At 42.4% G+C, this 14,109-nt stretch overlaps 1 protein-coding gene across 2 annotated transcripts; it reads right to left on the bottom strand.

The window, feature by feature from the left end:
* Nucleotides 1–2: 2 nt before the first annotated feature.
* On the bottom strand, nt 3–11,631 carry piwil1 (piwi-like RNA-mediated gene silencing 1). 2 transcript variants are annotated; one of them, XM_041899992.2, is made up of 21 exons: nt 11,444–11,631; nt 10,700–10,784; nt 10,378–10,477; nt 10,074–10,202; nt 9,693–9,907; nt 9,142–9,263; nt 8,905–8,985; nt 8,597–8,794; nt 4,080–4,188; nt 3,866–3,992; nt 3,630–3,747; nt 3,441–3,555; nt 2,839–3,026; nt 2,630–2,702; nt 2,315–2,515; nt 2,102–2,205; nt 1,888–1,958; nt 1,530–1,683; nt 914–1,039; nt 677–824; nt 3–501 (listed from the first exon to the last, which is right to left on the bottom strand). In XM_041899992.2, exons 2-21 carry the CDS (start codon nt 10,766–10,768, stop codon nt 385–387), a joined length of 2,565 nt encoding a protein of 854 aa, XP_041755926.1. In that variant the 5' UTR covers nt 10,769–10,784; nt 11,444–11,631; the 3' UTR covers nt 3–384. The 2 variants fall into 2 exon arrangements, with proteins under 2 accessions (XP_041755926.1, XP_041755925.1); XM_041899991.2 differs by having other exon boundaries at nt 11,448–11,631.
* Nucleotides 11,632–14,109: the final 2,478 nt, after the last annotated feature.

Raw genomic sequence — 14,109 nt, 5'->3', positions numbered from 1 at the left:
AGAATACGGCTGTAACGTAACAAAATGTGGAAAAAGTCAAGGGGTCTGAATACTTTCCGAATGCACTGTACAGCCAAAATAACAGCTGAGGTAGCAAACATTTCAAAACAGTCTCATACCATGCCACACAAATAAAACACTTTGCAATTACCATCTAAAAAATATTTTTTTCAAAGAAAACAGTAGCATAAAACAGAGAAGAGAAACAAATTGCTGAAGTGTAAAAAAAAAATAAAAAAAATATTGGTTTCACTCTCCTGTAAATTGGGGAATATCCTAACCACTTTACCCCAAAGTAAATTCAGTCTATTTTCCTGAACAAAAATCAAGCAGTTTCAAGGAAAGCAAGTTCTCCAATGTACTCTTTAGGTAGCTCGTGTTCTCTTACATGTAGTAGAGGAAGTCATCCAGGTTCATGTTGGGCTCTCTGTGGATACTCTGGCCCACCAGGAAGGCCAATTTGTGGGCGTACTGACAGGGTGCAGGCACTCGGATGATCCCCTGGAGATAAGCACACAGAAAGCCAATGACCATGCATTCCCACAATATACTACTTACTATCATGTCCGAAAGAAACAATACTCAACAACATAGCAATCAATAACCAATATGGATACAGCAGTAGTCTTCAGCTAGGAATGTTTGCAATACAACTAGCTACGAGATTACAGCCTACCTGCCAGTTGTAGTACATGTGGCAGAGTTTGTAGGTCAGTCGCTGCATGTGGTCAGGCTTCAGTCCGCTGCTGTCGTACACCACGTTGTAGTGGGTTGGGGAGACACTGCCCATACGGACGGCCTGGCTGATGATGAAGAAGTCGTACCTGAAAAGGAAAGAAAGACGATATGGATATGTAGTCACACATGATTACAGTTCCATGATTGACATTGACTGATTTATCAGTGATCGTACCATTCTGGGCGGGTGACCTCAGTGTCGATGCATGTTCCAGGGGGAGGGTTGGCCAGCTTGCCATCGATGCGGGCAAAGAACCTGGAACTGATGCGCTTCTTCACAACCACCACAGCGAGTTTGGGTCTAGGAGTCAAACAGACAGGCCTGGATGAGATCTTTAAGGTCAGGGCCCTCCGTAAGGCTCACAAAATCATTTTAGACCCAAGTCACCCCCTGTACCTGGACTTTGAATTACTCCCCTCTGGGCGTAGGTATAGGGCACCCCTCAGCAGGAAAAATAGAACGAGACAATCATTTGTGCCAGGTGTGATATCCCTCTTAAATAGCTCGGGCAAATGTTCCCATTGACCCCGTAAGGCCAGCAGGCTAGTCTTTGTTTTAAATGTTTTATTTCTTATTTCTTACTTTTATTGGTGCGTGACTGTTATTGAAAGTTGTATTGTCAATCTTGTTTTGTATTTAACGCCACTTTAAATGTGTACATGACACTGCAACAAAATTTCCCCATGGGGACAATAAAGTAAGTAAGTAAGTAAGGAGGGGGTAACACAGGAAAGAACAATATCAGCATTAGAATAACAGTGGCAAGTCTCTAGAACAGATTGTCTCTTACGCGTAGTCGTGTCCCATGGTCTTGATGGACTCCATGATCTGTGGCACCTCATAGTTGACCACGCTCTGCAGCATCCCGTCTCCCACTCCGTCTCTGTACACAATGATACGTGACGGCAGGCAGTTGTTGTGCTTCAGCCACGCCTTCAGGGCACCTGGAAAAGAAAGAGCCTGCACTCAGGATACTGGGGATCATGGTCACAAACTTCAATAGGGATAAAACCCTTTCAACCCTAGACTTTGAAAAAGCTGTCACAAATGTGACACTAAATTGGCTCAAATGGATCATAGAAAAACACTTGAAGTGAGCATTTAATAGTTCCTTTTATGTAACAAGTGTTTGATTTGACTGAACATGCCTTGAAGCGCCACCTTGAGTCCGTCCATGATCTCCTGTCCACGGTTCTGTAGCACACATTTTGAGAACCACCTGGGAAATCAGAGGTATGTCCCATTAGTTTAATTGTTAACTCATTCATCATAAAATCAGTTTCTGCCATCAGACTCTTAGCTTGGCAACAAACCCTGATGGGAAAGGGTCCAAGCATGCCTCCTGGCTATATGGACACATACCTGGACATGCCCTGGTTAAGACTGGCCACCAGAGCTCCAATGGACCTCTTGCCAGCAGCCGTGTCGTGGTAGCAGTCAATGCCCACAATCATCAGCTGCTTCAGCTGTAAAACAGGCAGGTAAGGTGGTTGTCTTTCACGTGTAATGGCTTAGCATAGGCACATTCTTCCATTGAAATACATGGGATGCATTTGATTTGTGCATGTGTCTTACTGGGATCTCCACGCTCCACAGCTCTCCCCCCATCTTGCAGTTAATCTGCAGGGCAATCTTGGTGGCCACAGTCATGAGGGCCTGCTGTTTGGCGAGGGTGCGGGCCAACACACACTGGCTGGGTGTGGGGCAGTCCACACACAGGTACTTCTTCACACTGTCGTACTTGTCCTTCCTGTTGCTGGGCAGGACCACCACCACCTTAGGAAGGAACCCAACACAACTGACATAGATTCCTAAGATACAGCTGCAACATGTTTGTAATAACACCATGACAGTCATGTTTAGCCAGACATTAGCTGAGTGACTACTGACCATCTGGGTTTCTTTCTTAACATTCTGCTGCAGGGCCCTGAGCAGAGACTCCTGCCGGTCCTCATACTCCACCCTGGAAGAATGCAATGTTATGTCAACTCTGGGACATCAAGTCATTTATCTGGTGAGAAAGGCTTCACTTGGTATTCCATACAACTGGGTGGTACAGTTCTCTGTATCTTACTCTGTGTGTGTGTGTGTGCACTCACATGATGGCCCTCTGCATGTGGATGCCCAGGGGCGTGGAGACCTTGTTGAGGGTCTGCAGGAGGGCCTGGGCCACATCATTGTTTCTGCGGGTGAAGAACATGAACCAGTTCTCCAGCGGTCGGCAGCTGATCAGGGGGATGCCTCTCATTTCCCTGGACCAGTCTGCTTGCCAGGGGTTGTACTCATACTAGGAGAGAACACAAAAAATAGCGGTTACATTACAGCTGCTGAAAATACCATACTTGACAAACATTGAATGTTAACCTGTTAAATCGGGAAAGCGCAGGAAGACGCCCCACCCCCATATACTAATATTGGGCTCCCGAGTGGCGCAGTGGTCTAAGGCACTGCATCTCAGTGCTTGAGGCGTCACTACAGACCCCCTGGTTCGATTCCAGGCTGTATCACAACCGGCCGTGATTGGGAGTCCCATAGGGCGGCGCACAATTGGCCCAGCGTCGTCCGGGTTTGGCCGGTGTAGGCCATCATTGTAAATAAGAATTTGTTCTTAACTGACTTGCCTAGTTAAATAAAGGTAAAATAAAAAATAAATAAAAATATAAACACCACTAAAACTTTGATTTTGTGTTGGATTATATACCGTTCTGGATCCCTGCACAATCCTTTCCGCAGGGAGGACTCTGCCTGTGAGGCTCAGGAGTTTGTTGTCAAAGTTGAGTCCCCAGGTATTCAGCTCCGTCTGGGCCTCAGTGTTCCTGCAAAATAAAGAGATGATCAGTATTGTAATCAATCAAAGCTGGGGAATAGGAACCACAGACATTAAACTTACTTGTGGATGTTCCCAATGAAGTGGTTGAGCCGCCCCTCCCTCTGCTCTGGGGTCAGTCTGGTGTGGGTGGACAGGTCCTTCATGATGTTGAAGTCAGCACGCATCTTGTCAGTCAGGCCTTTTGAAGAAAAGGCAAACAGAAGCCAAAAGTTGTGGTTTGGTCACATAATACTTGGCACGACAGTACGTCTAACACTTAAAAAACATTTGCAGTGTTTTGTTATAGTCAGTGGTACCTGTGAGGTAGCAGAACTCGGGGACAAGCATGGCCGGCCCTGGGGGTGGTCCTCCAGAAGGACCAATCTTCTTCATATGGCTGATCAGAAGCACTTGGTTGCCGTCAGTGATGTCCAGACCATATTGCTGAAGAGACATTAAACCACCATTAGTTCAGTCAAGGTTCCATTAAGTGACAACAGCTCATACGCGTGTGTGAGGGAGAAAACCTACTGCCTTGTAGTAGTCCTTGAAAGAAATCTCAGAGTCTCCCCTCTTGAATGTGTTGTTGGGAGTGTGGTCCCACGCAATGTCATCAATCCTGTAGGTTTTGTTGTTGTACCTAAGGGAAATTATGCATTTACATTAAAATGTAGCCTAATTTTCTGTTGTTCATTAACATCATTGTTATCCTTTGCAGAATCTTAACATGTTATCAATAGTGCTTATGTGAAATAAATGGAAGCAAAGACCTTAGCCCTTTACACTCTTACTTGTATACGGGTTGGAAAATGGCAGTTGGCCACTAACATGCTATACATGACGTCAGAGCTCTGTCTCTCTGCTTCACGGAGCTATATGGGTTTTGACTGACAAACATTCTGAACTTGAGCACCTCGCACGACAAGCAGTTGCCCCCATCCCTCCCGGTAACTGACCAACATTTTTGTTGTTTGAGTGAGGGAAATGCTATATTTTGAAAGATGAGACGTTGAGGATTATAATAAACACAGCTTTGATGTCACACAAGCAAGCCAAACACCTGTGAGTCCAAATGTTTAACACCACTGTGTTTGATGTACAGTTACAAGATGACATGGCGTCATACCCTGGGTTGTTCTGAACAGAATGTACCTATGTTTGTTTATTGTGAAGAAAACTCCCCGCAGCACACGCAGCTGAATGCACTCATGACCAGGGGTTGGAACCGGTTCAGGGAACAGACCAGAAAACCGTAAAATAAAGTCCCACAACAAAACGCAACAAAGTGCCTATTCAAAGCCCTCACGCTGTCCCTTAGAAACGTATTCCAGTGTCTGCCTGCAAGCTGAAAATCTTTGCCTGTGCGTGTTTAGGCTACCTGCCCCTCCCCCCTCCGAAGCATTGGCTACTGTACTGACGTAACAAGCTTCATTCAGAAGATAGGGAGAGATATTTTTTATTAGCTAGAGAAGAATGGATTAACTTTTAATGCTAGTTAAGGATACTATAGGCCTAGTTATCACGTTTCACATGGGAGTTACAAAAAGGTAAGACATATTTTTAATTCTGGTGCTGCTCAGCACACACACAAGCTCGTTAGCTAGCTAGCTCAAGCTTGTTAGCGCGCTAGCTCAAAGGACATTCAAAATTCCCCAATAGAAGCCACTCTTTCTAGGTATAATTATGTGGACCTAATTCATATAATGCATATCATAACAAGATGCCCAGCCCATCAAGCCTCCTCCTCAACCCTCTTTCGCTCTTGCACCAGGCTATACTTGTCTGTCCATCACGCATGTAAACAACTACCTTGCCTTCTCTATCTGCACTGATTGAAGTAAAAAAATTGTTTAAAAAAAGGAACGCTATAAACTTAGGGCCCTGTGTCTGAACCACACCCTGTGTAACTGGGTCCTGGACTTCATGACGGGCCGCCCCCAGGTGGTGAAGGTAGGCAACAACATTGCCACTACTCTGCTCTTTAACACAGGGGCCCCACAAGGGTGCGTGCTCAGGCCCCTCCTGTACTCCCTGTTCACCCATGACTGCGTGGCCACGCATGTCTCCAACTCAATCATCAAGTTTAAAGACGACACAACAGTGGTAGGCCTGATTACCAACAACAACGAGACAGCCTACAGGGAGGAGGTGAGGGCCCTGGCGAAGTGGTGCCAGGAAAATAACCTATCCCTCAACATCAACAAAACAAAGGAGCTGATCGTGGACTTCAGAAGACAGCAGAGGGAGCACGCCCCCACCCCCATCCACATCACTGACAATCTGATTGAACGATGCTCTGAGGTCCACACTCCAGTCCAGTTGGTGGTGGTAATGCACCTTAAAGTTGGTTGCCAACCGCCAATATAAAGTCAGAAGAAGAAGAATATTGAAGGAGGCGAGATTACTAGAAACTAACTCAGTGTACCCTTCTATCTGTGGATTAACTGTCGGAGTAGAGGACCTTGTGAATTTCAGGTAAAATAACAACCCAATGTTTATATCCCACAACAAATTAGCTAGCAAGAGCAAGCTAGCTAGCTAAATTGTCATGAATGTTTAATGTTTTTCAACCTGTCCCCAAATTAATATAGTTGGTTCAGAGTTAATTTTGATATTTCAACATGCGTGTCCTGATCATGTCTGGTGTGGATGGACAAAATCAACATGCGCGCCCGGTCTAGTCAGCATGCTAAACCCTCAAACTTTTACAGATGCACCATTGAGAGCATCCTGTCGGGCTGTATCACCGCCTGGTACGGCAACTGCACCGTCCGCAACCGCAGGGCTCTCTAAAGGGTGCCCAACACGTCACCAGGGGCACACTGCCCACCCACCAGGACATCTACAGCACCTGGTGTTACAGGAAGGCCAAAATGATCATCAAGGACCTCAGCCACCCGAGCCACGGCCTGTTCACCCCGCTACCATCCAGGAGAGGGCAGTACTGGTGCATCAAAGCTGAGACCGAGAGACTGAAAAACAGCTTCTATCTCAAGGCCATCAGACTTAAATAGTCACTACTAGCCGGCCTCCGCCCAGTACCCTGCATTCGGAAATCCCTTTTCCACATTTTGTTATGTTACAGTCTTATTCTAAAATTGATTAAATAATTGTTTTTCCTCAATCTACACAAAATACCCCATAATGACAAAGCGAAAACAGGTTTAGAAATTTCTGCAAATATATTAAGAATAAAAGAATTTACATAAGTATTTAGACCCTTTGCTATGAGACTCAAAATTGAGCTCAGGTGCATCCTGTTTCCATTGATCATCCTTGAGATGTTTCTACAACTTGACTGTGGTAAATTAAATTGATTGGACATGATTTGGAAAGGCACACACCTGTCTATAAGGTCCCACAGTTGACAGTGCATGTCAAAGCAAAAACCAAGCCATGAGGTTGAAGGAATTGTCCATGGAGCTCCGAGACAGGATTGTGTCGAGGCACAGATCTGTGGAAGGGTACCAAAAAATGTCTGCAGCATTGAAGGTCCCCAAGAACACAGTGGACTCCATCATTGTGAAATGGAAGAAGTTGGGAACAACCAAGACTCTTCCTAGAGCTGGCCCCCTGGCCAAACTGAGCAATCGTGGGAGAAGGGCCTTGGTCAGGGAGGTAGACCAAGAACCCGATGGTCACTCTGACAGAGCTCCAGAGTTCCTCTGTGGAGATGGGAGAACCTTCCAGAAGGACAACCATCTCTGCAGCACTCCACCAATCAGGACTTTATGGTAGAGTGGCCAGACGGAAGCCACTCCTCAGTAAAAGGCACATGACAGCCCACTTGGAGTTTGCCTAAAGGCACCTAAAGGACTCTCAGACCAAAAATTTTTTTTTATCAATTTTAGAATAAGGCTGTAACCTAAAAATGTGGAAAAGGTTAAGGGTTCTGAATACTTTCCGAATGCACTGTACATACATACACTCCAGACTCCGACATTGCTTGTCCTAATATTTCTAAATTCCATTACTTTACTATTTTTCTTTATACGTGTATTGTTAGATGTTACTGCACTGTTGGAGCTAGGAACACCCACATTTCGCTACACCCGCAGTAACATCCGCTAAATATGTGTATGCGACCAATATAAATTGATTCGATTTTTTTTGGGTTCGAACCAGTTCAGAACTTTATTTTGCTGGTCGAAACTAAACGAAAAAAGTGTTTCTGTTCAGAACACAATGATTGGAAAATAATTTCAGTTCCAACCCCTGCTCATAACTCCTTTCTATGCCAAGCTACCAAACTTACAATCCGGTTCTTTAAATTGCCTTGTGAAAGCGTAACATTAAGATCCTATTTTATAACTTTGCTAGTAATGTTGGCAATAGAAAAAGCTTTCAAATCATGCCCACCTGACCTAGATTGCGATTTATAATGTACCGTTTTTGGATTGCGTAAACAACAAAAGTAATTGTGTGATGGCGGGGATGCAGAGTTGTGTTCCAAAGTAAACTACATATGTGATTGCTCTAGTTCCTCAACGGCACAGCTAGGAGAGCTCAAAAAAGTACATTATTGTTGAAAACTCTTCTTTTAAGTCCTAAAAGTGCATTGAAAATGCTTAGGAACTGTACACACTTTGGAAAGGTGTGTGGCTACTTGGAGACACCAGATAGTCCTCTCACTCAAACCCTTGTCATTTGTTGGTCTTATGTTGCACCTACCCCACATTTTCCAGGAATAGTCTTATGTTACTGAATGTATCCAGAGTATTTTCAGATTTAATTATTAACAAATGTGGTGAAAAGTACAGTAAATGTAAAACGCACATAAAATTAACAGTGTAATGTTTGGATTTAGTCTTGTGTCAGGTGAACTGTTGTGTACTCACCTTCGGTCTAATAATTGTCCCTTTATCTATAAACTGTTCCCTTTCGATTGCTACCATGGCTATGCATGTCTTTCATATTTATTCTGTAAGAAACATTTCAATTTAGCCCTATCCATATAGGCCAATTCCCAGAAGTGTAAAGGGTTAATACTTTTCAGATTAGACTCCTGTAGTTCAGTATTGAAGGCACTATGTAGTAGTGGGTCTTACTTGGTGAGGACGATGAGTCCCACCAGCTCCTTGGTGCAGGCCTCTGGGAAGCGCTGATCTCCACTCTGCTGCCTGAGGCCCATCATGAAGCTGAGCACCGTCTCACTGCGCAGCACCTTGTGGCTCACGTCCGTGCACAGCATGATGCTGGACTCGTACTGGAGGATGGTGGTTGTGAAGCCAGGCCAGATGGTCAGCCTGAAGAACACACACAGCACACAATGAAGAACGACAAAATACATCACACTGCTTAATTCTGGTTCTCTAGTCTCCATAGATTCCACTGTTGAGGCTAGTGAAATACAGACCTGTGCTGTGGGATATTGAGGGGGTCTGTTGGGTTGTAGTAATGGCGTCCAATCTGCTGCATGTTCAGCATCCTCAGCACTCTGAAAATTAGGCAATGATGGAGTAGAGCCAAGGCTGGGGTTTTGGTGTCAACATGTCACTGTCCTATGTTTTACAGATATGGAATATCATTATTTTCAGAGTTTTGAAACTCAAAGCTGTGAACACGACAATGACCCTTCAGTGGGTGTTCTGACCTTCTGAAGATGATGTTGTAGAACTGCAGGCACACTGGGGAAGTTGGGGGCAGCTCATTGGTCAGAGTGACAGTGATCTGGACTTTCTCTCCCATTCTGGTCTCACTGTATAGCACAGTCTCCTATAAACAAAGAAAGTGTATATAAAGACCCAGCATATTTAGAATAACTTATTAATGTAAGTCTAAAAAGCACCTAGGTGCCAATCAGCCTTTATGTTGCTTAAGAGAAACTTAAACCTGCAATACGCAACTTTTTGGCGACCCAACCAAATTCAGAAAGTTTTGCGTCTTTTACTTTCGGTTTTGTACAATACAATATTTTGGGTTATTTAAAATATATTTCACAGCGGTTTAGATGGTAAAATGATTCTTGTTTTGTCACAAACTGAAATTAAGCGAACTATTAGAATTTTAGCAATCAGGAAATGGTGGAGCGCTTTCTGCATATTGCACCTTTAACTGTAAATCCCATGTTACACAGGCAGTTAGTACTAACTGACATGACTATATTAAGCCACCAGAGGAATAGTGCCCTCCAGTGTACTGTACCGTGTTGTGCAGTTTGTGAGGCAGGAAGAGGAGGGCTCCATCAAAGGTGCGAGCTTTGCCTAGTGTCTCCTCATGCTGATACATGAGGGCAGAACGTAGGCGCCGTGACTCCATGACGGGCTTGAAGTCCACATGGTACTGGTACAGCACCCACTGAGGGCGGGACAGGATTTTGAAGAAGTTGGCTTTCAGCTCAATGGGAGAGCCAGAGAAACCTGAGGAAATATCAACGGTTACCATTAAACCAGACTGCAGGCAGCGCAATTTTATTTTTGACATCTTTACTAAATGATTTAGCTCAGTAACACTTTTGGGGTTTTTAAATAAGGATGTATCACGGCAATTCCTGTCAGACCATGTAGTCATAAGCCATTTACACACCAGACTTGGACTCTCTCACGTGTTCCATGGCCTGCCTGGTGTTGATTCCTGCATCGTGAAAGTCACGGCGTCGTCCACCTCTCTCTCCGATCTTCACCTGCTGAAACCCTGCAGATATCTGAATAACGGCTGTGAAAAATCAAAACACAAATTCTTTAAGTCAGCCTTCTATCGTTGTTCATTGTAAATGTATGCACAGTATTTTTTCATATCCATTAAATTCAGCTATCCATAATCAAAGTTGTTTTGGGAGTTACTGTGTCATATTAGATGATCCAGAGGATGTATGAAAAGAGCACTGCACCTTCGGAGGACACAGCCCCTGGGGCAGTTCTCTGTCTTCCTCGACCCACAAGCTCACCCTCAGAGGGGGGAGCTTCTCGTGCAGTCTCCTGAAAGGGGGTCTGCAGGTAAGAAGATCACAGACTCATATCAGGTAAGACAACTGTAATTTCTTACATTTGATTAACAAACAGCTTAAGATTCAAGTACATCAATGTTTTCGTCACAAACAAAACTAAAGTGTTAAAATTGACTACTGTAATAATATGTATCATAGGACCAGGAAAAAACTCCAGGCCCTAGTTAACAGAAAGCATATTAAGTAGTTGCTCATGCAGACTAACCATGCCAGGTGCCACGGTCTCTTGACCGCGCGCTCGTCCCCTTGATCGTGCTCGTGCACGGCCAGTCATTTTCAACTTCTAAAACCTAAAAAGAAGACAGCGTTATTGCAATGAATTTACTAAAATATTCGGATAACTATGTTCCTTGTAAGATAAATTAAAGTCACTTGCAGCACATTATTTGCCAACGCCTAATACATGAATGGCTAGCTATGGCCAACATGAATGGCTAGCTATGGCCAACAAAACGTTACCAATTATAATTATTTCAACCACAAAGTGAAAAGAGAAAAATTGGTTGACAAAATTAAAAGCATGTGCTGGGGCAGTGGCTGGCTAGCTAACATTACTTCCACAATGAAGTTTTAAAAAATTGCATGGCAGGCACATGGCCCCTTAAAGCTAGTTTAGCTAGCTAGCATTGGAGTGACAGCTAACTATCTATGCACATTAAAATGTTACAATTAAAAAACACGTTTCATTAACTTATTTTCAACAAGCTAACATGATAAGTGTTCGTTGTTCGTGATGTCTAAAAAACGCAGCAGGAATGTTGTTTAGCTAGCCAGCCAACATTTGCTAGCTAACTAGCATGCTAGTTGACAACATTTACAAACTTGACTTCCAACTTCAAATCATGTAAATTTACAGATTCTATTCTTCACATAAAGTTAATTCATACACTTAATGTCTAGCAGAATCTTTGGTGATTTATGTGAATATGATATCAATATTTCTACCTACTTACAAACTCAACCTAGTCTAAGAACGAATAAACAGCAGCGATTGGATTTGTTTCTTGCTTGAACGCAGTATGTGTAGGTCTTCTCACTTCAAAGTATTACTACGCTCGTTCAATCTGGAAATGAAATGAACAACAGTTCGACGAGAAACATCTTATTTTGAAACATATTTCACTTATTGGATAAAATTGGTTTGTTTTCAAGAAAAAATGGATAAAAAAATTCTAACTATACATATGTGCAAAAGGGAAGCGAGAAAGATATCTATTTTTGGAAAGATAATCAGCGGAGTGATCTTCATGACCTTGAACGTTTTCAGTATACCTCTTGCACCTGCCGGCTGCAATCTTACAAATATCCACCAGATGGTGATAAAGTACAGGCCTGGCAGCTACACAAACCGACATAAACCCATGTCTATACATCGTCCTAGTAGACTACCTGATTATAATCTAGACATAATTGTATAATTTCTAGAAAAAAACCTCTTATCTTGTTGACATCATAAAACAATATTTTTTTCATCATAATACACAGGGTGGTGTCATTCAAAACCCCAAGGAACACACATAATCTGAAATTATATCAGGTCTACTCACTACTCATGCCCTATAATTAATAACATAAGAATTGTATTGTGTTTGGATGTGTTGTTGTGCTATTCAAAATTAAGTACCCAACCTAGTCCAATCATCTGGAATTATAATTTATACCATAGGTAATACCTAATTTATTAATCCGAATTTAGCCTTAAACTCAGAGATGTGTTTTGATACGTTCAGAGATTATACTTGGTAGAAGTCCCCCTAATGTGCCACTTTGGTCTGTTTCATCACCATGATTTGTTTTGATGTTGACTAGATCAATGGGAAATGCCTGTTTTGGGGGGAGCACATTGCTCAACGTGGATTCTGGATGGACATCTATCTAATTTCCTCTGGTTGTTCAAAGGAAAAGTGATCTAGGTTGTTGTGCGATTTTCCCAATAAATTGCTGCTGATGTTAGTGTTGTGCTTGCATCATCTCAGATTTTGATGAGCTGTTTTGGTAAGCAAAGAATAATGAGGAAGCATGGATAGTAAAACTTTTAACAGAATCTGATGTTTTTTTCCTTGCAGCCCAGCCACTCCAATAATCTAGCTGTGATACCTAAACTTTGCCACTGTCATCCCTCCTAATTTTGTATGCCCATTGTTCTTTTCATAGGAGCAATCTGTCTTTTTTCTATCAAACATTACTGTGCATAATTTGTTTAATAACTCCCTTCTTACGTTGGTTTTTATATGCACTAGGTGGCAAACAGATCATCATGTACTAAGCACTCACCCATAGTTTTTTTTCTTTTAGGGGGTAGATCAGCTTTAATATTGCAGATAGATTGTAACTTCCATCAATGTAATTGTCTACATCACTTCCAATCCCCCATATGTTTTTTCTCACAAATATATATATTACATACACATACATATATATACACATACATACATATATATACATATAATTTAACATTTTGTATTTTCTTTTATTACTTTCCAACCCTACCACCCCTCCCCTAATTGGAGTAAACTAGTGAACAACAACACTTAGGCCTCTACTTCCAGCTTATACATACTATATACATTTTATGGACACAGTCAATTTTACAATAATTATATTTAGTTTGTTTTTACTCCTGAACTTCCTCTACCCTCAACCTCTCCGATCATTTTCATGATGTTCATCCGGTTTGCCTCTACATGCCATATCCCCCAAACTGTGCTCTTTCACAATAGTGCTCAACCTATATACTTATTATATATCTTCACCCAAAGTTACTGGAGGCCAGAAGTTTCCTAAAGACTGGGATGGACCATTCCTTTTCTTGTTTCGGCGTTCCTCTTGACATTGATAAAATATTAATGTTTCAGATGTTAATGATTCTGTGACAAAGTCACTTTTATTTATCTTTCACGTTCTTTCAAGGGGCTAAAATAAGAGTCAACATTTCTTCTCCCACCCTCTTCCTCCCCTTTCCCGTCTCACCCTTTATCCATTAGAAAATAAGTTGGCATTTTGAGGAAGATGCACACAAGTCTTTCATGTCTGAGATCTAAGAGTGATTACTGATTCAGACCTGAGGGACCAGTCTGAGAGGAATCGCCCCAGTCACTGTTTACCTGCCTGACAAAAGGGAGAGAGATGAGAGAGAACGGAGAGAGGATAGACAGAAGAGGGAGAGGGGGCATCAGTGTCATCAACATTAATGTAACGCTATAATCTACATAAGTATTATAACTTCCTTTCGTCAATCAGTCATTATAAATAAATAAAAAAGCCACTGGACCACAAAATGGATGACAAACAAGGGAAAAACAATACACAAATATTACTCTGTATAGCATTTGTCTTTAAAAAGACTGCATGTAATGTTTAAATGTTTATGACGGGCCAGTTAAATGCAAATTAGAGGTAAATGCTCCATATAAAGTGCTAATTGAACACCTGGAAACGTAAAGTGGGCCCCTCTGGGAAGAAGTCATAAAACTCCTTTCTCCTTAGAGCAACAAGACCCTTTTCTTTTAGAGGACAGTTCGGCAGTTTTTTTGTCTTTAGAACTTCTTCACTTGGAGTAACAAAGTAAATTATTACAAGATCATAATCACATCCATCTGACATCTGAAGGGAGAA

The sequence above is a fragment of the Coregonus clupeaformis genome, chromosome 16 (assembly GCF_020615455.1).
Source record: "Coregonus clupeaformis isolate EN_2021a chromosome 16, ASM2061545v1, whole genome shotgun sequence".
In the NCBI taxonomy this organism is placed as follows: domain Eukaryota; kingdom Metazoa; phylum Chordata; class Actinopteri; order Salmoniformes; family Salmonidae; genus Coregonus; species Coregonus clupeaformis.
The sequence above is the reverse complement of the archived record's forward strand: the minus strand, read 5'-3'. Positions and strand labels throughout refer to the sequence as shown.

Coding starts and splice junctions, on each gene's coding strand:
- piwil1 (XM_041899992.2), bottom strand. CDS start 10,768: ATGACTGGCCGTGCACGAGCACGATCAAGGGGACGAGCGCGCGGTCAA. Junction 9,264..9,692: donor CTCACAAACTGCACAACACG/GTACAGTACACT, acceptor CTTTGTTTATAG/GAGACTGTGCTATACAGTGA. Junction 4,189..8,596: donor GGACTCATCGTCCTCACCAA/GTAAGACCCACT, acceptor AATTTCCCTTAG/GTACAACAACAAAACCTACA.